Source organism: Rhodamnia argentea, chromosome 1 (genome assembly GCF_020921035.1).
Source record: "Rhodamnia argentea isolate NSW1041297 chromosome 1, ASM2092103v1, whole genome shotgun sequence".
NCBI classification, from domain to species: Eukaryota; Viridiplantae; Streptophyta; class Magnoliopsida; order Myrtales; family Myrtaceae; genus Rhodamnia; species Rhodamnia argentea.
The window spans coordinates 11,413,722-11,439,514 of record NC_063150.1 but is presented as its reverse complement, the minus strand read 5'-3'; the positions used below and the strand labels follow the sequence as shown (position 1 = coordinate 11,439,514).

At 40.9% G+C, this 25,793-nt stretch overlaps 4 protein-coding genes across 8 annotated transcripts; 2 read left to right on the top strand and 2 right to left on the bottom strand.

The window, feature by feature from the left end:
* Positions 1 to 1,155: 1,155 nt before the first annotated feature.
* On the bottom strand, positions 1,156 to 2,191 carry LOC115747072 (50S ribosomal protein L7/L12-like). Its single transcript, XM_030683112.2, has one exon. It carries the CDS (start codon positions 2,062 to 2,064, stop codon positions 1,543 to 1,545), a length of 522 nt encoding a protein of 173 aa, XP_030538972.2. The 5' UTR covers positions 2,065 to 2,191; the 3' UTR covers positions 1,156 to 1,542.
* A 2,625-nt stretch (positions 2,192 to 4,816) lies between these two features.
* LOC115747073 (pentatricopeptide repeat-containing protein At5g67570, chloroplastic) lies at positions 4,817 to 10,659 on the bottom strand. Its single transcript, XM_030683113.2, has 9 exons — positions 10,005 to 10,659; positions 9,618 to 9,809; positions 9,255 to 9,336; positions 8,986 to 9,177; positions 8,784 to 8,897; positions 8,076 to 8,169; positions 7,836 to 7,993; positions 6,394 to 6,828; positions 4,817 to 5,772 (listed from the first exon to the last, which is right to left on the bottom strand). Exons 1-9 carry the CDS (start codon positions 10,589 to 10,591, stop codon positions 4,921 to 4,923), a joined length of 2,706 nt encoding a protein of 901 aa, XP_030538973.1. The 5' UTR covers positions 10,592 to 10,659; the 3' UTR covers positions 4,817 to 4,920.
* Positions 10,660 to 16,977: 6,318 nt separating this feature from the next.
* Positions 16,978 to 19,849, top strand: LOC115747066. The gene is given in 11 exon segments (XM_030683100.2): positions 16,978 to 17,188; positions 17,482 to 17,657; positions 17,869 to 18,144; positions 18,278 to 18,336; positions 18,423 to 18,459; positions 18,557 to 18,628; positions 18,769 to 18,919; positions 19,012 to 19,179; positions 19,397 to 19,516; positions 19,518 to 19,762; positions 19,805 to 19,849. Coding segments are annotated over 10 exon segments (1,488 nt in total). The 5' UTR covers positions 16,978 to 16,996; the 3' UTR covers positions 19,755 to 19,762; positions 19,805 to 19,849.
* Positions 19,850 to 20,854: 1,005 nt separating this feature from the next.
* Positions 20,855 to 25,564, top strand: LOC115747065. Of its 5 annotated transcripts, none has more exons than XM_048282916.1 (4): positions 20,882 to 20,985; positions 21,130 to 21,199; positions 21,960 to 22,549; positions 24,401 to 25,564. In XM_048282916.1, exons 2-4 carry the CDS (start codon positions 21,148 to 21,150, stop codon positions 25,253 to 25,255), a joined length of 1,497 nt encoding a protein of 498 aa, XP_048138873.1. In that variant the 5' UTR covers positions 20,882 to 20,985; positions 21,130 to 21,147; the 3' UTR covers positions 25,256 to 25,564. The 5 variants fall into 5 exon arrangements, with proteins under 5 accessions (XP_030538956.2, XP_030538958.2, XP_048138873.1 ...); XM_048282923.1 differs by having other exon boundaries at positions 20,883 to 20,985; positions 22,041 to 22,549; XM_048282928.1 differs by having other exon boundaries at positions 20,932 to 20,950; positions 22,041 to 22,549.
* Positions 25,565 to 25,793: the final 229 nt, after the last annotated feature.

Here is a 25,793-nt window from a genome sequence, read left to right as displayed (position 1 = left end):
CACTAAGAATGCCGGAAGTATTGATCGACATCGTCGAAACTGTCCACCAAGATGGCGGAGATCTCGTGTAAGAGAAGAGTACTCATTCTCCCATCGAAACCGCGACGATCCCTAGGTCAGGCAGCTTGTGGAATGATCGAGCAATGATGATCTTATCGTATGACTCCAGTTTCTCTACATCTGGCTCCTGAGGCTTCTAATTCAATATTGAGCTAACGTGTGTTTAAAGCCAACTTACATAATTGAACGTGACAATAAGGAACAATACTTGATTCCTTAGACCCCTCTGCTACGAGCAGAAGCTAAATACAATAGAAACAGAGTCATGTTTAATCAAGTCATTCTTTAAGGCAAAGGCAAACCTCAGAAGTCAAACTTGATACCTCTCCTGAGAGTGATTTCGAATCTTCCTGGAAGCACTCTATTTTCACGATCCTGCGACATCAACAAGATGTTTATTATGACGCATACCATGAGATAAGCTAGTGCATAGCTAAGATCGAATAAGAAGCGTTTCACCAGCAGCAGTTACGCATATTGATAGGTGGAACTCAGATACTACTGACTATCAAGGACCAAATAAAGAATACTTCCAAATCCATCATTACAGCATCAAAAAATGATAATTGAAGAAACAAAAGCAGGTGTGAAGTACCATAAACAGTTAAAAGCAAACACTGAGTTTCTGATTACAAGCTCTGAATCGCGTTCAATGCAACTGATATGCAAAGATATAGCTCGTTACCGCCGGACCACCTTAGAATTTCAAGTTTTTTTTTAGTTTTATTTTATATTTTTATAATTATTTCTTTCCCTCAATCGGTCTTGCTTTTATTTTATTTATTTTTGGATTCATCAACCGCTGATCCTAACTAGTTTAGGATAAAGGTGATATTGATGTTGAATATGGAATGATATTGGCAGCAAAGAAGCAAGAAAGTAAGGAGGATCCATCAATCCTAGAAGATGTCATCCAAACAGCCTTGAGATATTTAAGTGAAGAGAAAGGATAGAAAGTAGGAAGTACCTTTTACGTTCCAGAAGCTCCACCGTCTAGAATTGCGACTTCTCCAACAAAAAATACTCAAATCAGCAGGAAAGCCTACCATCACAAGGATCTGTCTTGCTTTTTTGATTAGTTTGACCCAATAATCCTTCAGTAGAAGTCTGAACCAAAGCTCTATTTCCAAATGAAGAATCAATCCAGTATACAAATTTCGAATAATCCCAACACAAAACTTGGAAAAGCTATGCTTGACGAAGCAATGTTCATTGCCAGCAAGAACTCCACCAGGAAATCGAAAGTGGACTGTCAATTGCCTCTTCGATAAGCAATGCTCAACTTCACCAACACTTCCCAAACATTTTCCCAGCACAAAACCCACAAGGAGCAACACTCAGAAATAATTCCCCGGAATGGAGAAAATTCGCACATATCATCAAAATTTGATTCATTTGCCAATGCTCAGCTCAATGTTATTCCAAATTACAACATCAACTCGACTAGAAAAATAAAAGCAAAATGTCAAAAAGGAACCAAATTCATTCCAATACCACAGTAGCACCCAATTCCTTGAGCTTCTCCAAGATCGGAGCCGCCTCCTCCTTCGTAACCCCTTTCTTCAGAACCGCCGGCGCCTTCTCCACCAAGTCCTTGGCCTCCTTCAGCCCCAAATCCGTGGACCCCCTCACCTCCTTGATAATCTTTATCTTCGCCGCGGCATCGAACTTCTCCAACTTAATGTCGAACACCGTCTTCTCCGCCGCCACCGCCGCAGCACCCGCGCCGGCATCCGCGTGCTTCGAGCCCGGCCCGGGTCCTCCCGACCCGACTCCGGAGACCGCGGGGCCGTACTTGTTGAGACCCATCTTGAGGTTGAACAGGATGGAGTAGTCATATCTCTCGAGCTTGGTGAGGCTGATGAGCTCGTCGGCGATCCGCTCGAGCTTCTGAGTCCGCGGCTCGGTGGGCGTCGTCTGGGTGCAGAAGAAGCGAGGGTGAGCGGGGCTCCGGGAGGCGGCGAAGAGCTTGAGGAGTGATCCGCGGTGGATCTTCGCGGGCATTTTCGCGAGAGGTTTCTTCGGAGAATTCAATGTCGTGATCGGGTTTCATAGATCATTCGATGGGTTTAGGGTTTTAGGGGGTTCTTCATTCGATTGGAACCAAGTGTTCTTGAGCTCTGGTATTTTCTCTCTCCTCTGTCCATTTGCCACGTAAGTAACATTTATTCGTGAGAAATAATTATTTTTAGGAAAAATTTAAAAAGAAAAGGCCAAAACCCTCTCGTTTTTTTCATTAAAGGCCCAAGTGAACTTTATTTTAAATAAGGGCTTGAAATGACATAATAAACTTCAAATAAGGGTCCGAAATGACAATAGAGTTTCAAAAAAGGGCCTGAATTAAATGGTATTTTCGTCATTTCTTATTTTTTTTGAAATTTTTCTCTATTTTCTCCTTTTCCTAGTTTTTAAAAATAAAAAAAATTGAAAAAACAGCCACATGGCCGAAAAGACTGCCCCTCCAACCTATGGCGGTCGAGCCATCACTGGTGGGGGTGGCGAAGGCGCCAAAGACCGGTGGGGTCTCTGACGCCTCTGCTAGGGCCGTCGACCCCTCAATCAAAGGGGAGGGCTAGCTATTTCTGCTCGGGTGCGGGAGAAATCCAACTCGAGCTCCTTCGATTATAATTCTAGTTTCGAAGGGTTCTTGTTGTCCAAGTGGGGCGGTGGCCGGAGGTAGGAGGGGTAGCCTCCTGCCTTTGTATTTTTTTTTTCTTTGTTAAATTTTAAAGAAACAAAAAAAATTAATAAGAAAGAAAAAAATTCAAATACAAGAGAATACTAAAATGCCCTTAAAATCAAGCCTTTTTTGAAATTTCATGGCTACTTCATGCCTTTATTTGAAACAACATTCACTTCAGATTCTTGTTTGAAAAGATAATGACACTTCATACCCTTATTGCAAACAAAGCTTACTTGGGGCCCTTAATTGAAAAAACGAGAGGACTATGGGCCTTTTTTTTAAAAAAAAAATCCTTATTTTTAAAAATACAAAATATATTCACCATGTACCAAAATAATTAAATATAAATCGATCGATAATGCAAATTTTTTTATTGATTAATTATTTCAAATCACTTATTATTAGAAAAAATATTTTTCAAATCGTTCATTTACTGGCAAAACAAACGCTCCCTTAATTTAATAAAAAGCACAAAAGAAAAGAGAAAAAAAGATACAAACGTATAATAGACATAGCATGTATATCTATTATGTTATCCGTTAATGATATATAAATAATAAAAATAGAATGAAAAATATATTTAACTATGTGGATAGTATAATGACATAACCTACTATTAATATGACCGTCAAAATTAAATAGAGTCATTTTTATTAGGTATATAATTCATACTTTTTGCAAATAAATTTAATTCATCAATGGTTAATTATTGACAAATGGTATTGCCACAACCAAAATGTCTTCTTCCACAACTATTTCAAATTCTATCATTTTGCCTAGAGGTGGCCAAATGGACCCGTGAGCCCGGAGCCGGCCCGTTGACCGGCCCGGAACGGTTCCGAGCCGGTTCCAACCTGGTTATAAAAAAAAAAAAAAAGGAAGTAAGTTGAGTGAAAAGAGCAATTGGGCCTTGGGCCTGGCGGTTCCACCTTTTTTTGGAACCGGAACCGCCGGTTCCTGAACTGGAACCCGCGGTTCCGTCGAACCGGCCACCACTAATTTTGCCCTTAACAACTCATTCACAAGGAATACAAATATAACATATGTCAAATAGAGTAAATAGTCAAAGTTTGAACTTACCTTTTTCCTTTCTTTCGTGGAAAAAAAGCTAGCTCTATCTTCATTTTTTTATTTTATTATGAAATAGTACTTTCTCTAATATAGTTTATTTAATAAAGTGGATAAATTTTACATGATAAAAATATTCACTTACTACTAGAATAAAATGCAATTGCTTGTAAATCAATACAAGAAATATTCATCTTGTTTCATATTAGTTTATTTAATTTTCATTAAAATGAAATTGAAAATTATAGCATTCTTTCCTTTTTAAAAAGTTATTTAGGATAGCAACATTACTTATGATATAAAACTATAATTTTTCTCAAATATGATCTTTTTTTTGTATATTTTATGTAGCTTACTTATTTCCTTCAAAATCCATTGTCTTATTTTAATTTTTTCCACTTTTGACGTTCGTTTATTAAATAGATAGCTTATATTATATATTGAATTCACTTAACCAAGAATAATAATAATAATGAGAATAATTCTATTAAAACATCGGCATAATTTGATACGATACTTTCTTTAATAAATGGATATGGAAGAAGTTCATGAGCTTTAACTTATTAATTTGGTTTGAATAACAAATAAAATGAACTAAAGAAGACGAAATTATAATAAGAAATGGAAAGAGTTAAAAGGAAACGGAACGATTAGATTTTAAGAAATAGCACAACAAAAAGGCTGAGTGAGATTTCTTTGATTATATACTCTATTTCAATGCTATTATATTGGAAACGCCTTGGTGTTAATTTGGTCGAAATACAGAAAACAAATGCAACATAAGGAAGACAATGGTGTAGCGGATTCTCCATGCACCAAGGCACAGAACACGCGCTATTTTTTCCTTCTGAGAATCAATCACTACTCACGGGCAATGCGCTCGGCACATTAGCACAACCGATACTTCGTTGAACAGATCCAACATGAACCATCGAATCAGACTAGATGAGCATAAGTCGAGAAGCTGAAGAAATATCGTAAAATGGCTCGGAAGAGGACTGAACATAGATGTGAATAAACGATTCATGTCAAAACAATTGACTTGTCTACCTTGTACCGTACGACGGACAAGGGACTTCACATACTTCTACCACTACGGTAATCGAACATCACGTATCCGCACTTTGGCAGTCACCAAGGTTTGAAGCAACATGTACTTGTTTCTTGCCAAGTTGAAAAGGGAAGTATATACCATCTTTTTGTCTGCTCAGTTTCCACGATTTCAGAATCTCGTGTGCTGTCGGCAACTTTGGTTCGGAATCCTCGGTTGGCATGTGGGGACCGTCTTCGTCAAACTCTTTTAAGCTCCCATCCGAATTAAAGCTCGAAAGAACACTGTCCAGACTAGTGGATTCGCTGCTCGCCATGTCATTTGCCGACGCATCGTTATCAAGGTCATTTCTTCCGTCTTTCCAACATGGAGAATTCCCAAACCTACGAGTAGTCTCTCCCTGAGGCTTGTCTCCTTCCATGTCGCTGCTGGTTCGGTTAGTAGAGTTATGCATAGAAGAGGCAACATTTGCAGTAACCTTCAGCCGATTAGTCTGTTCAGTTTTCACTTCCTCATGACCTCCTGAAAGATACTCAGTTCTCCGTCCTGGCAGAGAAACACCCAAATCTGAGATATCTCTTGATACCGCGGATGCAGATTCACAGAGAGAGCGCAGTGATGTCAGTAAGTTTTTAAAAGATCCTTCTGTCATTACATGGCTTTCTTCGAGAGCACTCAGAAGGTCCTGCAAACAGTGGTTTTCAACCCTGTCTGCATTTTCCACGAAATGGTCCGTCCATTGCTTTTCACTAAGCTGAAAGGACACATGAGTCATAGCAGCAACGATGGTGACTGCTCTTTCATACTGATGTTGAATTGCAGCTTGGAAAACCATCTCAACAAAGAAAAGCGGGTGAGGCACTTCGCCGCTTTCTAGAATAGCATCAAACGCATGCTCAAGTAGATGGCCCTATAGTAATAACAGCATATATTATTTTCCACTGACACAGTGTTCAAGAAGGAATAGGAGATGGAAATAAAAAAACTCCATGCATAGTCAGAGGACAAAAATGTGAATCTATTCAGTTATTGAAATCGTAGTTTCAGCAGAATAGAGGAAAGAAATCTATCAGTGTCATAGAAGGAATCCAGAAATGGGGAGTCTTAAGTTTTAGTGACAACAATAACACAGACCAAAAATCTACAAATTTAAGCAACCTCTTGTGCAGATACTTCAGCAACCTTCCAAGAAATTATCACCTAAAATTTCCTAGTGCCATCGCGTATCAAATATACGTGAAGATAAAAATGGGCATAGTGTAGTCAACTTAAGAAATCAACTAAACAGACCCAGTCCACCATGTTACCTCAGAAAAATATTCAGCAAACCGTGTATCCTTCTCCATAAAATTGCAAAGTCAAAAGCCAGGACAGACTCTAAATACCATTCCGAATTTTGAATTTACAAACTTATAGGATAGTTCTTATGCATCAACATCTTTCTAGAATGAATTAACAGCTTCAAATAAGTGTGTCGGGTAATGCTTTCTTTATCTGTTGATCTACCAAAGAAAGGGGTTGAGAAGCATACCTTTCCAGCTCTGGATGCTGCCACAAGCAGTGAAGTGTGCTTGTTTTGGTCTAGCTGATACCCCGAGAGTGACATTTCCTTGTAAACATATTCAAAGTATTCCCACTGAAGAGCACTAGCGGATGCCTCGAGCATCGAGCCAAATGTGTACTCATCAGGAACCAATGTATTGCCACCATCCTGGCACTTAGTGGAAATATATCTGGTTCCCTTAACTTCCTCAAACAATTCTTTGGCATTAGAAAACATATCATTCTTACCAAAAACCTTTAGCATGATGTTTATGGTCCCAATATTAGGAGCACAAAGACCTCTCATCTGATTAAAAATGGACAGGCAATCATTGATATGTCCACCTTCCATTGCAGACATTATCATCCCAGTGAAGGCTATTTCCATCGGTTTAGCATCAGGAAGCTTCCTCAGCTTCTCAACCTGCACAGTTGGCTTCACTCAGGAAAAATGTACCACGAAACAGAAATAACATTTATTGCAATCATCTCAATGTCCACTCAATAATTACTCAGACGACCAATTTGAAAGAAAAACAAACTCAATACTGCTGTGGAACAATACTATTGATGAGAGTATCAACCAATCATGAGTTAGCATGCACTTAGGCCTAAGCGCCATATTAGCAAGAACAGAAGGTTCCAAAGCTAAAGGATCAGGGTCGTCAAGGGCCAATGGACCACAGTCTTCCAGGCGTGTTGCCTTCCTCCATGTCATTGAAGGGGCGAGTTTGTCAGGAAAAGGAAGTGAAAAGGCAACAAGTAAAAAGTCCTTTGGGCAATAGAAAAATTCATAATGGATGGGGAAGACTATCAACTAATGGCAGATTTCTTATTCCAAACTGACATAAGAACAGTGCATCTACTTCTAGTTCTAAATGTAAGGGGAAATAACAACATAAAGTTTATGATTCACACAGGCTGCCTGCTTCAGTTTTGTATAGAAGAACAAGGTCCCTCATAACCAACCAGCTAAAATAATTTGGGCAATAATGGGCCAACAATCATGTTGTCCAGATAGATTTGGTCATGAGACAGCTCCCTTCACTCAAACTAGCCAATAAAGCAAAGAAACAAAGATAACTACTGTCTACAAGCTCAAAGAAATCACAAAAACAGCTTTTACTTGGAAAGAAGACAGGTTCCTCTACCTTCTTAAGCAATGTCAACACAAAAAGCTAAATGTTTTCTTCAAGAACAGTTCAAAATCCTTAATCAAGTGATTCTACTCTTAACACTAAAAACAAGACAAAATCAGTCACTGAGAGTGCCCGCTTCTTCCTGCCCTATCCTTTGAAAAAAATGTATATCAGAAGAGTTTTAGATGCCAATATAGCCTCTTGCCATTCTTCTGGCAGAAGTTAGATTATAGAGATTCAACTAAATGAATCTAAAATCTATCTTCTAAGAATTAAAAGGTAAAAAGGTCACCTCCATTATAGCCTCTTGCCATCTTCCACTGTTACAGAGGCAGCAGGCCAATTCGTAATAAACACCAGCCTTTCCGACCACTCCCCTGCATTCCATCTCTCTGACAGCTTCTACCGCTTCATCAATTTTACCTTCCTCCCAAAAGGTTCTGACAAGGACTGTAAGTAGCAAACATTTATTCCATAGTTTGTACAGATTCTTGCATGAACAGATGTCTAAATGAGGAACAAAGAGTGTCACCTTTATAAGAAATAGCCCTAAGGGCTTCCCTACTTCTCTTCATTTTCCGGAACAAATCATGGACAAGGTCATACTTTCCACATTGAAGCATTACCTTTCAAGAAGCACCTCCTGTAAGACTTGAATGCGCATATAATTTGAGGACAACAAAAATGAAAAGTTTGCCAAGCAACAGCAATTCCCCCTAGAACTGTCCGTAGCTAAGAGAATCCGCTAAAATAAAAATCAATTGCCTACACTAACAAAACACAAAAATAAATAGCAACAGACTCCAAAATCATAACTGCGACATTATGTCGGTTACAGTTTCCCGTTCTTTCATACTTTAGATTTTACTGGTTTGAGTGCTTTCAAGCTCCTCTCGGTCTTGTTCATAGTTGGGATAGGTTAAGGAGTTGTCAGCCTCATGAAGTTCAAATGAATCTTTGGTTGGTTGGAACAGTGATAATAAATGTGCTCCTTCTCAGAAGATATGTCACTCAGAACCAAGGAAGAACTAGCTCACTCTTACCTCCTATGTGACCATTAGTTTCATCTACATGTTGATGACGGCCAATCCACCTCGGCAGGAGTCAAATATTTTCCCCCTTTACGTTTCTATTTTGACAGAACCCAGACCACCCCACCCCCTAAACCCCCTTACAACAATGGCAAGAGATATGTGCTCCTCTATCTACATATTAGCCAATCGATCAGAAAACATATTACCTCCATTGCCAGTCCATATGTTGCTCCATTGGGTTTCAGTCCACTCTTTCTTAACTGTTCAAACACCCAGGAAACACCCTTCCACTGGTGAGATGGAACACAGGCATTCAGCACCTGAACAAATTTAGCACCCACCGATAAAATATCGAATTGACTGCAAATTCGCATTTGTCGAACGAGTGAAAAAGGGATAGTTACTCACAGCATTATACACAACTAAATCAGGTTCAAGGACTGGATCCCAATTCTTCCGGCGCCCATTTTTAATTATCTTTAAAGGCTTCTGCCTCATGCACTCGACAATGTTCATCAATTCTCTCACAAGACCAGTTTGGCCAAGGGTTACAGCAATGCTATGGTATGCGGCCATATCGGGATATAGATGAAAATCTTCCTGCACCACTCAAAAATTAGTCTGATGGCAAGTTTTTATATGACAAATGATAAAGAAGAAAAGCAGCTGAAGATTACACGCATCAGATTGAAGAAATGGAGAGCTTCCTGGGGCCTCCTTGCATTTCCAAGAACTGCCAGGAGTTTTGTGTAGACAAATCTGCAAATGTCAGTCACTGTTTATATATATGGAACTTTTCAGATATTAGCAACCAAGTTTCCCACATTTTCATACAATAACACAATAAAACAAAGTTTGACATGAAGGATTTAAATCCAACAATTTGTGGTGATCCTCTTTCGAATTTAAAACATTTGGCACTGCACTAAACAATCCAATGGATGATGTAGAAAAACACAAGAAGGTTATTCTGCCATGTAAAATTTAGTATTCTACCACTGAAACAATCATCTCATAATTACAAAAGAGAAAATATTGACCTGCTCCTCCAACATCTTCGTTCTTTATCATGATACACCCATTCAACAACCGCCATTGCCTGTTTCCAATGCCCATCATTTCCAAGCCCGCGCAAAATATTGAGCAACTGCTTTTCCGTGAACTGCAATCCCGATAGCTTCATCATCCTTGAGAATTTCCAATCCTTCCATTCAATCTCCTTGGCACCTAACCTGACCCCCCAAAGCAACCTCAGGAATCTCAAAAGCCAATCCAGAGCTAGATTTCGAATGATAACCAATCAAGAAGGTACGTACATCTCCATCACAACAGAACTGTCCTACCTTACACTAACCAATTCAAATTATACCAATAGGTCAAATGAAAGAAAGATTCACATATACGAACAAGAGAAACAAACTCAAAACCTTTTGACAAGAAAACCAATCGCCTCATCCTCAGTCCTGGTCCTCCTCTTCTCTGGGTCCCACCGGGAACCTTCACTCTCCAACACAATCCCCTCCAACTCTATGTCATCATCCAGAACCCACTGCAACTCCTCTCTCCTCCTCTCCTCAAACATTTCACCAAGCTCCGTCAAACTCTCTCTCTTGAGCTTATCCCCACCAGACCCTTCACTCCCACGAGCAATCTCCCTTAGCCTGACCCTCTCTATCCTCTCCCATGGCACACCCACCATCAACCCTCCGTCGCTCTTCTCGCTCCTCGACCTTACGGCCTTATTGAATTCTCTGTACTCTCGTCTCAAACTCTGGAAGTCCGACTCCTCGGCCATCGCTTGTTTCTGGGTCTCGGAAAAGGGCGTGCTTTGGGCCCGTTTGGCGAGGCGGTCTTGCCTGCGGTCGTGCTTCTGGATGGCTTTCTTGCGGATGTTATGGACAATTCTGGGCGTGGGGAAAACTCCATCTTTTAGGAGCTTGCGCTTGATTTTCTCGGTATCAGGATGGAATTTGGGCGATGGTGGAGGTTGAGAGAAACCTGGTGAAGCTTCCATGGCGGAAGAAGCGCAATCACTGCAAAGAATGGAAGTGGCAATGGTTACAGTATATTTGCAAAGAGTCAGCTCACATTTTCTCGACCAAATAAAAAACTGTGAGATTGGTGACGAAATTAACGTGACCTAATAAATAATGGCATGAAATGCTTTCAAATGACATTTTCGTCGTTCCTTTTACCACCTTTTTTTTCTTTTCTTTTTTCTTTCCTTTGTTTAGGCCAGCAATCCTCGCCCAAGCCCTCGATTGCCGCGGCAAGGCGACCCTCGCCCAGGTCTGGAAAGGGGCTACCTCGCTTGATGGCTGCGAGAGACGCCTTGCTCGATCTAGCAAAGGTTGCTCTCGCTAGATTTAGGCGTGAGTCACCTCGCTGCAACTAGCCTCGCACAATGGCCAATAAGTGCAGCAACTTTCGCCGGCTAAAACAAAGAGAAAAAAATAAAAATAAAAAATAAAAAAATAAATGATAAATAAAAAGACGAAAATGCCATTGATTAGGCCTTTTTTTAAAATAAAGAGAACATTTCAGGTATTTATTCTCAAGCCTTTATTTGGAACATTCCTTGACCTTAATTACGAGACATTATGTCATAATAGGAATTAGACAAAGATCGTCATAATTTTAACCCATAAAATCTAAATCGACTTACCAACTATGTAGCATCAACAAGACATGCAACAAGACACGACACGTCAACACGTGATTTCTTAAAAAATAGAGAATTTCGACACGTTGTACAGTAAATAAATATTTTTATACATACATGATTGATTATCATATTTATTTTTTCTGGCCGAACAATATGCTATCACTTCTAGAAAATAAATTATGGGATATGTTTGGGCCGGGCAATTTGTGTCCTAAACAGTAAAAACATGAACCTTGCAGAATCCCCTTATTCATCATCGCAGCCAACACAGACAAGGAAACACCCAACCGAACGAGAAACACGATTGATGCAGCAGACAACCAACGTTTCAACAAGCGACACATGAGCAACGAGCAAATCGACACCAGCGAGACAGATAAGTTATAGCAATTGCACAGAGAAATGGGAGAACAGAGGAATGAGAGAATAGAAGAATGAAGGAAATGAGAGTAACAGAAGAAGAAAAACCACATAGCAATCGCAACCCAAGGACGCGGCGAAGGAGTACCTGGCGCAGAAGAAAATCCCAACGCCGGTGAGAGTAAAAGCCTGACGCTGGTGAGAGCCGTCAGGCCGATGCCTTTCGACTGCGAGAGAGAGAGAGAGAGAGAGAGAGAGAGCCGAGAGGGTGAGAACTTGAGAGAGAGCCGTCTGAAAGTGAGCCGATAGGGAGAGACCGACGACCGTTTGCTGCGAGAGAGAGAGCCGAGAGGATGAAGGGACGCAGTTAGAGTTTGGGCTTGGGCAAAGCGTGCGACTGGGTGGAGTTTTCTTCAGAATAATAGGTTTTCTTAAATTTACATTTTTACCCCCTAAAAAATTAAAAATTTTCAAGATTACCCAGAGTTTCGAAAGCCAGACACCCACACGTGTCCAGCGCGTTGATCCCGTGTCAGACAATGTGTTAGAATCAAGTGTCGAAAGCTGGACACTCATGTCGATGGCGTGCCCGGCGCGTTGGCCGCTTGTCCGAGCATGTTGGACGCGTATCGGGTGTGCGACACAACACGGCACGGAGCCTTCCGAAGATTGTCGGTGCTACATAGCTTATCAACTCGATAAGGGTGATTGGTCTTGGGATGGTTGGTTCCCACCCTAGAACCAAGAATCGCCCATTAGGGACCGGTTACGTAAAATGTGAACTGTGAATCACCCGCTAGTTTCATGGATCCACTTGAAAACCAAACCGCCGATCTAGTTTGGTTTCCGATTGAATTCCATTTACGGTCCTAGCGAGCACAAACATCAATTAAAAAAGAAAAGGAAACAAGTTCTTAGCGGTTGAAGGAGGAAAATTTTCAATGTGCAAGATAACAATGAGGGACAACGACTTAGTACCATTGCCAAATGGAAAATTTTCAATATGCAAGATAACAAGTATTGTAATATTTGCAAAAGTTATTCCAAAAGGCATAGATCCACTTTAGTGCAGCTATCTAGCTAAGCCTAAACCAACATGTCATAATTCGCTATGTCACTGCAATTATTCCATGTTCCATACTTCATGAAGTAGGGCATTTCTAAACTTATGCTCTCAAATTAAAAGAATATATATATTTGTATTATATAAAAAGGATTGGTTTGATTGGGCTGGTTGGATAGTTCTTACTCAAAATCGGGAACTGAACCGATACCCACCGGTTCCAAAAAATTAGAATCGAAAACCGGATCAAGCTGCCGATTATCATCCAAAATCGGCCGATTAGGTACAGACCGATCCAGTTTGGGTGGATCATGTTTTTTTTTTTTTGCTCACCCTTACAACTCGAGCTGTTGATGGATTCTATGTCACTATATATTACAAACACCGATTGGAACAGTTATGTGAGTTCGATTATCCAAAATAATCATATATCCTATTTTTTTAACATCAACAATTTTATCTTTGAAACTTTTATCAATCAAAATCCCCACTACTTTTATACTCTTTTTTCTGCCCGTGTACTACAGTTTGAATCCAGTGCCTTCCACTTCCTTAGCCTTTTCTCCTACCCATGTAGTCTCTTGCAAGCAAGCAATATTCACTCTCCTTCTAGCAAAAGTATCTACTAACTCTCTTAACTTACCCGTTAAGGTTCCTATATTCCAACTCCTCAATTGAATCATGTTCCAACTCCCCAATCGAATCCTTAACCCCTGGGCATTTCTTACCCCCTACAATCGCCCATAAAAGTGTGAGGACCCTAGCTCACTTATCACCACATCCGAGCATCGATGTGATGCATTACTCTGGGAATGATGGCCCAAAGCTAGTTTCCTTACCCCTCACACCCACCTATCTTGGTGTAAGGACTCTTGCCCATTTTTCGCTACACCTGGGCACCGATACAGCGCGTCGTTTAGAAGGTTACGCTTCCAACAAAAAATCATAAGGGTTCATCTCATATAAATAGCTCTTTTTTACACTGGCTCACTACGCCCGACGCAATCCTCTTCCTTTACCCTAGCTTGGGACATGCTATGTAACCATTTTAAAAGTCTTTAAAAGAAGTAAAAAAAATAATTTTTTATTTTAATTTATTTTTATATCTTCTTTTCCTTTTTTATTTTATTTTTATTTTCTTCTTTTCCTTTTTTTTTCAAAGTCCGGCAAGGGTTGCGGCCCTCGCCAGACTCATTAGGACAAAAAAGTAAAAGAAAGAAAGACAAAAGAAAATAAAAAATCAAAAAACCGTTTTATAACTCACTTGCAATCATTTTATGATTCTTGATTCATTTTGCCACTTTTAGAGGCAGCCATCAGTACCCCTCAAGCGGAGGAACTGAGGAATTTATATAAAGTAATCCTCCAAACTGACTGCAAAGTTCCATGGAATCTCTTCGGTCGCAACATACATATTCGAAAGTCAATTCGTCACCATCACCGGCATCTATTCCACGTAGACCTCCCCCACCCAGTCCCGAATTTTTGTAATATATGGCAGGAAAAGTTTTTGAGCCACTCCAAATGAACTTCATTATCATTCTGTTGTTTTTTCAATGACTTTGGTGTGTTTTTGCTTCTATTGGTTTCTGTTGGCTTGATATTATTTCTGGTTTGGTACTTTTGAGTACTATTTGCTGGTGTGTTTCTCATTTGGATAATATTTGATGGGTATTTGAAGTTTATGCACTTTTATATCACATTTTTATGCCATTTTACGATGCTGACAAAATGGGGGAGAAACACAAAAAGTTCAAGCGGAGAGGCAGAGCGCAGTAAGCAATTTCTAATATTTATGCTCATGCTTTAGTACTTGTGTGTTTTGTGCAGAATCGTATAAAATTTTCTTGACACGAGTATATTTTCTCAAAATCTTTTCAAAGTAAGATTGTGCTTGAAAGGTTTTGTCTCCATCAAAATAGGGGGACATTGTTGAAAAATTATATCAGATTTCGAAGGAAGCAAAACTGTTATAATATGTTGAAAAGGCTTTGTGAAACACTATGAGGGAATATATTATTACGCCTAATTGGCAATCTGCTAAATGCTTATATATTAGTAGAAACAGGTTTCTTGATGCAAGCAAACTTACTCTTGTTATTTGTCAGATCTTCAACTAATCATCATTGTTTTTACAAACTCAACTCGAATTGTCTATTCGGAGAAATTTTCCTCACCAATGTTTAATGATCTGATTAGATATTCCTTTCCTAAGTTGCATTGATTGACCAATAATCTAAAAGATATTCTCGTAACTTTTCATATGAGAAATGTTGATTGATTGGTAATCAATTCGTAGATAATTTTCTTTATTAGAAACTTGATTTATAAAAAAGGATTTGATTGTATGGGCGAACAAATCCTCTCAAGTCTCTAGTCTTTCAAACCTCAATGGTTACATGATCTTTGTTCATCAATCTGTCAACGGCTAAGTTTGAAGATTGATCATCGGTTTGGTTCTATCCAGCGAGAAGCTTGGGTGACGAAGAGTATATGAGAAGCACTAGGTTCGAAGAGAAGCAAGAGAAATCAAGAGTTCATCATCCATATTTCTAGAGAGCTACACTTATTCTAAATTGTCTATTCAAGCATATTATTGAGATCTAATAAGAGGTACAATACAAAGTTCAAGAGTGTATGGAGTGAAATAACTTTGGTAGGAGCAGCACTCGCTTTTGTTGAAGTGCTTGTGTTCAATCCATCACATCTTTCTGTAATCCCATTCGATTACTCAGTGAAATCCAACCAATAGGCTAACAACTTATGAGTTTGGTGACACAATTTTTATTCTGCATTGACATAATGGTTGGTAACGACAAAATGCATATGATTATAGTTTCTGTTGTTTGCGAAACAAGCTTGAACTAAGGTTGTAGAACCATATCTGCATGTAGTGGAAGAAACGGGTTTTCTTGGCGAAGCCAAAAGATTGCTCGTTGGCAAGACAATTACATGTAAGCTCCCATCGAACGCTCTCCTCCTCAAATCTGGTGCCGCAATTGCCTGGGGGATTTTCTTCAGGAGTAAGGAAATTGTCCAGGGAAGCGTCTTGGTAGGAACTAGCTTCCGGCCTTCGCTCGTGTAATTTCTCCTAATCATCAAGTCACCGTCGAATTCGGCTTGTTGCAAGAGCCCGACCTGGCACGTACATGTTGTTGTTGCGGGAGACTCACTGAACGAGTCCCACGTCAATTGCACCGTAAAGTCCGGATTAAGTTGAGATAATCGGACACAGTTGTTGCTGTCCTTCTCCATTGCGATATTTAGAGCACGATCGAATTGTTCTGAGGAGAAAGGAAAAAAAAACAACAAAATTGATGGATGATTTTAGAAAGCAAGAGCACGAGGAAGTTACATGTGAGTGAAAATTAAGGAATGGTGAAAAATGAATAGAAGCGGGACAATTTATATTATTGCAAAACGAACCGTTGAAAAAAACTTTGTTGGGTTGGAGCAGCCCATTAGTGTCTACGGGCCTGATTCGGCCCATGCTGCCCAAGCATGGGCATGGGCCCGTGGCCAGTCTTACCTAAAAGCGAACAACAAACAAAACCGAGGAACAGAGCTGCTCATGTATTGGTGTCCTGTTCTTTCTTGTATACCAACCACAGTTAGTTAACTGAAACTGCTTCCTTAGGGAGGAACAAGGGATTTGAATTGTGCAATTGAGTAGTGATCCTTAAGCGAGAGCTTTTGCCTGGATCGTGACACCAATTTTCCTGTTATTATCCGATCACTCGGAGTCTCGGACTCACATTTCGACCCTCCAAAATCAAGGTCATTAAGCTCACACAAATTCTTGATGCATCTTATCGATTTTCACGTCCGTGTACAATAAATATCATTTCCCAACGATCTCGATACATTTTGCCGGCACGTGCCGGCGCTCCCGTGGAGGCCATGCATGCGTAAGGCTTGAGAAGAAGAGGGAACCAGAGAAGGAGAGGAAGAAGAGGCAAAAAGAGAGGCTTTCGTGTAGGAGAAAGAAAGGCATTGCATCAACAAATCCTAAATCGAGCAAAAGCAAAAAAAAAGGTTGGTCAAGCGATCCTTCCCGGTCGCATGAACCTTAAAAATCGGCTCATGATTCGTTACTCTCCCATGGAGTCTGTCTCTGTCTGTCTCTCTCTCTCTTTTACATACATTTCTTGCTTCATCTGAACAAAAATGGAAATTCCACCAAAGCCATGGCCACAAGCTATTCTTACCTTGGTGAGGAAGTCAAACCCATCACCTCCCTCTCTCCCTCTGTCTCGTTAAAGCTGAAAGATTATAACTGGTAGTGGCTCAATCACGTTCATGTAGCAATAAGTGTATGCAATAAGTCGTCCATGTCAAAAGGCAATGGGGTTCTTGTTCCTTTCGTCCTCTTCTTGGTGTCCACGTCCTTGTTCTCGCCGCGTTCGCTGGCGTCCGGATCCCCCGGCACTGGAGACAGAAGCGGCTGCGGGAGGCCCGACCCTTCCCGCCACTTCAAGTGTTACTACGGGGGTTACGATCTTCAGAACAAGCATTACTGGGCTGTAAGTTTCATGCACACATTTTACGTCCTGCCTGGCTGTTTCTCCAGTCGAGTTGTTTCCGCCGTCTGTATTTTCGCGATTCTCTCTATTCTGTAGAGCAGAGAGAAAGAGAGCATAAAAAGGGAATTGAAGATTAAAAACTAAGTTTACCCCGTTGCGTTTGTTTGACACCGTGAACAGTAGTTTTCCCAACATATGATTCTGTACATAGCATTTTCATAGGGAATGAGAGAAGAGATAGTAAGGTGAAATTGAAAAAGTTGGGGATTGACTGTGTTTTGCTCATCTTCCAGTCTGCGGCATTTACAGGAGTTCACGGATACGTGATCGCTGGGGCATGGATGTTGAGCGGACTAGGCTTCGGAATCTTCATACTTTCGAAGGGCGCGAGCACAAGCTCGACGGACCCGTCAGATCTCCAAAGAGTCGTAGTAATCTCCCTCATGCTCTTGCTCACCCTTCTTGCCATGTAATTCCCCTCTCTGTTCAGCCTTTTTTCTCTCACGTTTTAGTCTTTCCTATAAAAATGTTTGGTTTTAGCAATGTCTTTTGCTTCTCAAATCAGTTGATTTGATCTACTAAAATGATCAAGAAAGAACTATGTTCGATTTCAAATGGTACTAAGTACTTCGGATAATCTGAGTAGGCAAGTCTGACATTATGTGCTTATTCTCTTGAAGAGTGGCCAGCGGTTGCGTCCTCGCAGCGAACCAGCGGTCCCACCACAGAATGAGGAGGCTGAAAGAAACCATTCTCAAAGCGGGCGATGACGCTCACCGAACAATCCGAAGGATCATCACAACAATGATGGGAATGGAGTACCTATTGCTTCCCTATGAACCCGCTGTGTCTTTCCGGTTGAATTTGACCACCCATCAACTCAGAAAGGAGTCGAGGGTCATCGAACAATTCGTCCAAACGAACGGCCGTTCAATCGATCTGGCAATTCAAACTTCGTAAGCATCTTTCATCTCTCCTCTAGTATATGCTGCTCATTTCTCAGTCCAACATCTTCCAACAGCAGTAACAGGGGAGCCAAATTTAGGCCATTCAAATGCCATCTGTTTTGATTTCAATGTGCTTATGTAGGTACATAGCACATATCGTAATCGTAGCGGTCAACATGGTTCTGCTAACTGGGGTGATCGGTAAGTTTTCTTTCTCGACTCTGTACTTCCCGACGGTCTTTGGTTTCTTGTTGGGCTAATGAAGTTGGTGCTCCCTTTTCGCGCAGTTCTTCTTCTACTGCACTGGCATCCGGGACTCGTCATGTAAGTTTATGTGCAAATTTAATCAGCACCATATGGTTGTTCACTTGTAAATTTGTAATCAATCATCTTTCACTTGACTTTTTTCTTTCACTTTCAGGATAATTCTCTTTTGCTGGATCTTAACAACTCTTTGCTGGGTTATCACCGGCATCGATTTCTTCCTCCACACGTGAGTAAATAGATGTTTTTCTTTCGTTTAACAGGTCCCATGAGCTTAATATCTCAACTTCTTGTGGTTATCAGCGAGTTCATTTTTGTCCTAGCTTTCCTATGGCAACTGCTCAAGAAATTCTCTTTTTGGCTGTGAAGTTTTGCAGAGGATACTTGCTCAGCATTTCAAGGATATGTACAAAATCCCAAAAAAAACAGTCTTACCACAATCCTACCGTGTATGGACTCGTCGTACTCAGATCAACTCATGACGGAGATCGGCTCCACCATTTACAACTTCTTCGCCCTGGTACTTACTAGATTAATTTGAAAGCATAGAGAAGCTTCGAATGTCCCAAAGTGTTATCTCGACACTCTGGTCGTTTCTTTCTTGTGATGCAGTTGAATGCCAAGACAACCGTGCTATATCGGTCCTTAGGAATAGGTGACCTGGGCAACGAGCTGACTGGAGTCCTGAAGATATGTGAACCTTTTTCCGGACCTCCTAACTACAGCTACATGCCAGGAAACTGCTCAAAAGACGACATTCCGGTTGGCGACTTGCCAAATGTAAGCATACTGGCTGGTTAATTGTTGACAACACTTCGACAAGAACCTCGATAAATCCCATCACTTGTCATAATTCATGAGTGAAATGCACAAGTGCTTTCATTAGCATTTGTGCTAGTCTTTGGTGAAGTTCGATAAATCAAGTCATGATTCAACTGAGACTTCTGCAGCAGAAATAACACAGTAGAACAATTTTTTACTTGTCCTATTGATTCAGGTCCTCGCGCCATTCACGTGCTACCAGGGAAACTCGCCAGGTAAATGCAAGAGCGAAGGGAAGTTCGTGCCGGAGTCCGCCTACTACATGGCCTGCGCATACAGTCGGTCCATCCAAGGATCTGATCGACATGTATCCCGATCTGAAGGGCCTATCAGAGTGCTCTTTTGTGAAGGACAGGTTTGAGGAGGCTGTGCTGCACCAGTGCAGGCCATTCAGGGCCTCCACACGCCGGTTGTGGTCATCAATGCTTGCCCTGTCAATTGTGATGGTGGCTTTGGTGCTGGCCTGGGTGGTCAAGGCATGCCAGGATAGGGGAAGAGCCTTCTCTAGGTGCTCCATTTTCCCCAATTCCTAGACAGAGGTGACTGATGATCGGGGTTTGGACCGAGCCGGGCCCTTAGGTCAGGCCTAATTTGTTGTCCAAACCCACTTGTAACAAAGACGTTTAGGATGAAAATTGTCGGGCAGGGCAGGGCCGGTATCACAACTAAATCGCCCTAGCCCAAGACCACTCGAATAAGCCGGTCGTGCGGGGCCCCTCCAAGCCCATGAACCATCAACCCTATGATCAAGTCTATAAGCAGCAAGACTACATAGAATAGAGGACAAAACATGACATGACACAACCCTTTTTTATTCAGTTTTGTGGGCTTTTTCTTTGTTCGTCAGCGGTGGCTGCAAGGTGTACATATCATGGAGAATAACTTATACATCATATTTATCAAGGAGAAGAGAAAATTGTATAGACAATTTGAAACATTGAATGGCATTCAATTGGTAATGGCGGAAACATGGAACGTGGTCAAGCACTTACATAAGCTATGATCTCATCAGTATCTGTAAGGTCTGGCTTTTAGATGGGTTTGAGCATGAGTTTTGAATACTTTTCTACGATACCACTTCTCAATCTTTTCTTCTTTGTCTTTTGAATAACTACAGGAAAGCGAGAAACTAAGCTCACAGCACTATGCTCCATGATCCATCTCAATTGTATTCCAAATCATAAAAGGCGGTTATCATGTACGCATACGGTATAGTTGTGATAATCTTTTATGGAGAGCACCCGAGTTCGAATCAAGTCGAGCAGATTTTTAATGGGTCGGAGAACATTCATTCAAGTCTTACTTTGTTCAGACAAATCCTGGATAGGATTGACATTTTTTTGTTAAATGGGTCGGAGAACATTCATTCAAGTTTTACTTTGTTCGGGCAAATCCTAAATCGGATGGACTTTTTTTGTTATCGCTTAAGAATGTGCGAAGGAGAGCCTTGCCCAGGACGAGACGGTTTGCATATTCATGTTATGAGATAAAGCAAAAATTGTCTTAGGTGCTCCTAATGCCAAACTAGGAAAGTTGAAAAATAAAATAAACGTTACTACAGAGCAGCTCTTAAGGTCTTGCTTAATGCTTAGGACCAAGACAAGAATCCGTAATTAATGCCACTCACTTACATACTCGTGTCTTTGCAGATACACCTCCCTCCCCAAAACAACTCCTCCATGTCCCGAGCTCGACACAGGCTGTAATAATCACTGAACGAAGACTTTCGGTGACGCGTCATATTCACCAACGACCGGCCTCTCTCTCTTTGCTCGACTCGTTCTTAAGCGACCTCTCCACTCTGCATCGGTTGCGTCTTCGCTAGCTCTTGAAACTTCGCCAGAGTTTTCAAGAACTCGACCCGGTTTAGCATTTCTAACTGTGATTTGAACGTTCCATGGCCGACAGAGTTGAAAGTGAATCGGCATGAAAAGACCCATGTCGAATTTCGGGTCGCAGGTGATGCGGGTGTTTTCAGGTATGGAGTTTCTGACTTGGGTTCCCATTCTTGTGCGCTTTTGCTTTGACTGTGGTCAATGATAAATCTGCATCCTCTTTTCCTATTTGTTTGTGGGATATGATTGTTGTTCCTTGTTGTGCTATTGTCTTCTCTTTTATTGGTGTTTTAACTTTGATCGTGAGATACACTCGTCCTGGCAATCTGCAATGTGTGGAAGTTTTGAACAACCTGGCACTTGTTTCTTGGTCCGTTGACTAGGGTTTTATTGGTTTCTGATTCAGAGTTTCAAGGCTGAAGCGTTTTTTGAATTGGTTGTGGCCAGGAGATGCTCTTTGAATTTGATTGTATGGATGCTGGTTAAGTTTTGTTTAGCATCGGATTGGTTTGGAGTTAAAAATAGGGATGTGAATGACCTTGGTCTTTCAGAAGAATTGATGATGAGCTTGTTTGATATTCACAGTTTCATTTCAAGTTTCTCTGTACTGGCAAAAGTCAGTTATAAATGCATACATTGTCATGAACTACTAATTTGAACTTTATATCTGGCTTATAATCCTGTAAACATAAGTGTAAAGTTCATTTGAGTTTAGCATCCTGTTCCTTCTCTCTGTTGGTTTAGCGTGTGAAGTAACTTTAGAATCATCGTCTTTTCACACTCTCTTCCGTTAGAAATCTCATTCTTAGAAGAACTCATCTGATGAATCAGTTTTGCCATGATATATGATTTGTCATTTTTATGTATTTCCATAGATTTCCTTTTTATGCTTTTCATTTGCAGCATTATTTGGAGATAAGACAGAAGAGAAAATGGGGATCAGGAACAAATATCGGAAACCAACTACTTTGCATTGCAATGCAGGGAGCAGATGTTCAACCTTTGCTATGGTATGGAGCTTCATGGGGTTTGTTGTTCTGCTTCATTTGATCTCAGTATGTCGCCAAAAAGATGCCGCAAACGAAGGGAACCATTTGCGAACAAGCAACCGTCCCATATATCTTGAACTTGAGACAGTTGAGGAGGACAATCTTCAAATTCCTCCGCCTAAGGGGAAGCGTTCACCACATGCCACTAAGAGCAAAAATAAGAATAGGAGAACTCACCCTATAGTTGATGAGTTTCTCGATAAGAAATCCCAAATTAGGCATGTCTTTTTCCCTGAAAAGAGAACAGCCGTTGATCCAATGAATAGTGCTGGAAATGACAGTTTTTACTACTTTCCGGGGAGGGTATGGTTAGATACTGAGGGAAATCCCATTCAGGCTCATGGTGGTGGGGTCCTGTATGATGAGAGATCGGGAACATATTACTGGTACGGAGAGTATAAGGACGGGCCTACATACCATGCCCACAAAAGAGGAGCAGCAAGGGTAAGTTCCAAAATCTTGAACTCATAGCTATTTTCTCTACTTTGTAAGTTGTTACTTCTGTTAGCTGATCATTCTTGAGGCACTGAGTGGGTGTTTGATTCATGAAATTAGAATGATTAGTGGGTAATTCCTCATACCCTAATGAGAGTGGTTCCCTTTTCTCTTAGCCTGTCTTTTTCATGCCAACTTCATGCATCCTCTGAGTGGCCTTTCTTCTTATTTCATGATCGGCCACATCTTATTTTGTTGTATGGCGTGTCTGTTTGTCTTGAAGTGTTAGTGTCTTTTGTCACTCCCCTGGAAAAGAAGTGATGCTGAAGGATATGAACTTTGGGGAGATAAGAACACTGGGAGGAATGAAACACATTGCCACTATTACCCCAAGATTCTTGACAAACATTTTCAGAGAAAAGAGCCAAAGCCATCTGTTGACGTAGAGTCTATAAACACTGTGAAGGTTTCCGGAGTTCAGATTTTAAAAAGAAAAATCAAAATGCACGTGCTACAATTTACATTAAGTAAAAAACAAAAAGTAAGTCAATCTTAGACACCTTGGTGTCTTTGCTCTACTATTCACGGCGAACTTCTGTTATGGTTTTTCTGCAAGCGCTAAATGCTCATGCGGAAGATGTCTTGCTCAACAGATGGAAGCCCCTGCACATGTCAAGAACTTTCATTAGTGTCATCTGTACTAAAGTTGCTGGTCAATTGCGATAAGTTTGATCTGTATATGCCAGCCTTTTGGACAGCTTGCCAGTAATCCTTTTCATGGCACAACGATACCTATTTCCTCATTGTCATTCAACTTTTGCACTACTTTCCTTAAGGTGATTGTCACTTAAATATATCAATCAGGTCATTTTTTGCTTTGTACTGGTTTCTATAGGGTGACTCCTCTTTCTTCTTTTCTTCTCCCACCCCCCTCCTCCTAACCACTTTTTGATTTTCTTGTCGGAAAAATGATAGAAAGCATGGTGGCATGCAACATGGCACATAGATAGAGCACTAGGTTTGACATGTCGGCTTTTAGTCAATATTTATAGAAAAATGTTGGAGACTTGAGTAATCTCACCTGAACTCATTTGAAAAGTAAAGTGACCTAATCAAAAGCATTTTATAATTAAATGATCTTGTCAAATGTAGCCGCAAGGTTGGATTACTAGCTTGGGCCTTGATAATTTATCCTCCCAAGTCTTCTTTGAGAGGGTATGTTATTGTTGAAATAAACCACTAAACTCCGGACATTGCAGTTTCTTGAGTATTTGTCATTTCTCAAAACATTTTTTGGTCACACACCAACTCTGCCATGACTTCGATATTTTTTGTGAGCAGGAGATGGAAATCCCAATTCTGGCAAGATATGGTTGAGTCAATATTTGTCTAAATCTGCATTTTTTAAATTCTCCATCCTCTCTTTTTTAACACGACTTTGCCAGGCGCTGTTTTCTTGTGTTATAGTAGCTTGTTGTGCATGTGCAATAATGAATGTTAAAGATTAGCACTTCTGCTGGAAAGGGAATACTGAAGTATAGCCTGACTAAAGTTGTTGGGTTCTCCATATTCTCTATCAGTTAAAGTGATGATTTCACCTTTCTAAGCATCTGTTTGTTCCTCTCTTACTTTACAGCAGCCTTAAATTACACTTTTTGGGTCAATGTGCTGTATGTATCGAGCATGTGGTTGAATATCCATGTTATGTTCCTTTGATGTTTTGCTTTTCAAGCTCATATCCATTATACATGGTATCGGTGTCATGTTGCGCCGTGTAATTACTTTGTCCGGTCTTTAGTGTGCTCCTGTTAGATAATTGTAGAAAGTTTATCTTAGGTCTCAACCTTGGGTTAAATTCAGGTCGATGTGATAGGAGTTGGATGTTACTCATCCAAGGACTTATGGATGTGGAAAAATGAAGGGATTGTTCTGGCAGCTAAAGAAACAAACGAGACCCACGATCTTCACAAGTCCAAAGTCCTCGAAAGGCCTAAGGTGATTTACAATGAGAAGACTAGGAAGTATGTGATGTGGATGCACATTGACGATGCTAACTACACCAAGGCTGCTGTGGGTGTTGCCACAAGCGACTACCCCACTGGCCCCTTTGATTATCTCTTTAGCAAACGGCCCCATGGGTTTGATAGTAGGGACATGACCATATTCAAAGACGATGATGGCATAGCTTATGTCATGTATTCCTCAGAAAACAATAGCGTTCTACATGTCGGACCCCTCACCGAGGATTATCTTGATGTGACCCATGTCATGAGAAGGATACTTGTGGGACAGCATCGGGAAGCTCCGGCTTTGTTTAAGCACGAAGGGACTTATTACATGATCACGTCTGGGTGCACCGGTTGGGCCCCAAACGAGGCGATGGCCCATGTGGCGGATTCAATTATGGGTCCTTGGGAGACCATCGGGAATCCATGCATAGGCGGGAACAAAATGTATCAACTCACCACATTCCTCGCTCAAAGTACATTTGTCCTTCCAATGCCGGGTCAACAAGGCGCTTTCATCTTCATGGCAGATCGGTGGAATCCTTCTGACTTGAGGGACTCTAGGTACGTATGGCTTCCTTTGCTTGTCGGGGGTCCAGTGGATGGTCCCCTCGAGTACAGTTTTGGGTTTCCTTTATGGTCGAGGGTGTCGATCTATTGGCATAGGAAGTGGAGGCTTCCTAAGGGGTCAAGTTCATCAACGAAGTAGTGGTGTTCTTCATGAGGGAAAAAAAAGGGATGTGTATATCATCTGTCTTCTTGATCATTCTAAAGGATCTGTGTATATCATCTGTCTTCTTGATCGTTCTTTCATTGGCTTACATATCTTTGTGGCTAGAGGCTAGAGCAGTTTCTGGTTCGGAGCTGATGGTGGTAACATGAGCAGACAGCACTGTCGGTGTAGTTTCTTCTTTTTATTCTTTCAGGTGATGTGCATATTCACCAAGTATATCTTTACAGATGAATATTGTTTTTTTCATGAAATTTCTCACGCAGTTAAAGCAAGCAGCTCAGTTGGCCTAGTTTCTTGTCATGGTTGGCTTTATTTGTTTATTTTCCTTTTCTTCCTTTTGCCCTTTGTTTTACATAGACATCCTGGAAGAGGTTGGATTTATGTTCTATGGACCAACTCAATGTGTGACTTGGTTTATTGATGCGAGGTCGTTTGGTATCTTAAGATGTCTTAGCCTCGCTCACCGCAAACAAGGAGAAAAAGTGGTTTCAGTTACCATATTTCTGTTATTGCT

Coding starts and splice junctions, on each gene's coding strand:
- LOC115747073 (XM_030683113.2), bottom strand. CDS start 10,591: ATGGAAGCTTCACCAGGTTTCTCTCAACCTCCACCATCGCCCAAATTC. Junction 9,810..10,004: donor ATTGGTTTTCTTGTCAAAAG/GTTTTGAGTTTG, acceptor TTGGGGGGTCAG/GTTAGGTGCCAAGGAGATTG. Junction 5,773..6,393: donor CAGCATCCAGAGCTGGAAAG/GTATGCTTCTCA, acceptor TTATTACTATAG/GGCCATCTACTTGAGCATGC.
- LOC115747065 (XM_030683096.2), top strand. CDS start 21,148: ATGAAAAGACCCATGTCGAATTTCGGGTCGCAGGTGATGCGGGTGTTT. Junction 21,200..21,959: donor GGTGATGCGGGTGTTTTCAG/GTATGGAGTTTC, acceptor TTTCATTTGCAG/CATTATTTGGAGATAAGACA. Junction 22,550..24,400: donor ACAAAAGAGGAGCAGCAAGG/GTAAGTTCCAAA, acceptor GGTTAAATTCAG/GTCGATGTGATAGGAGTTGG.
- LOC115747072 (XM_030683112.2), bottom strand. CDS start 2,064: ATGCCCGCGAAGATCCACCGCGGATCACTCCTCAAGCTCTTCGCCGCC.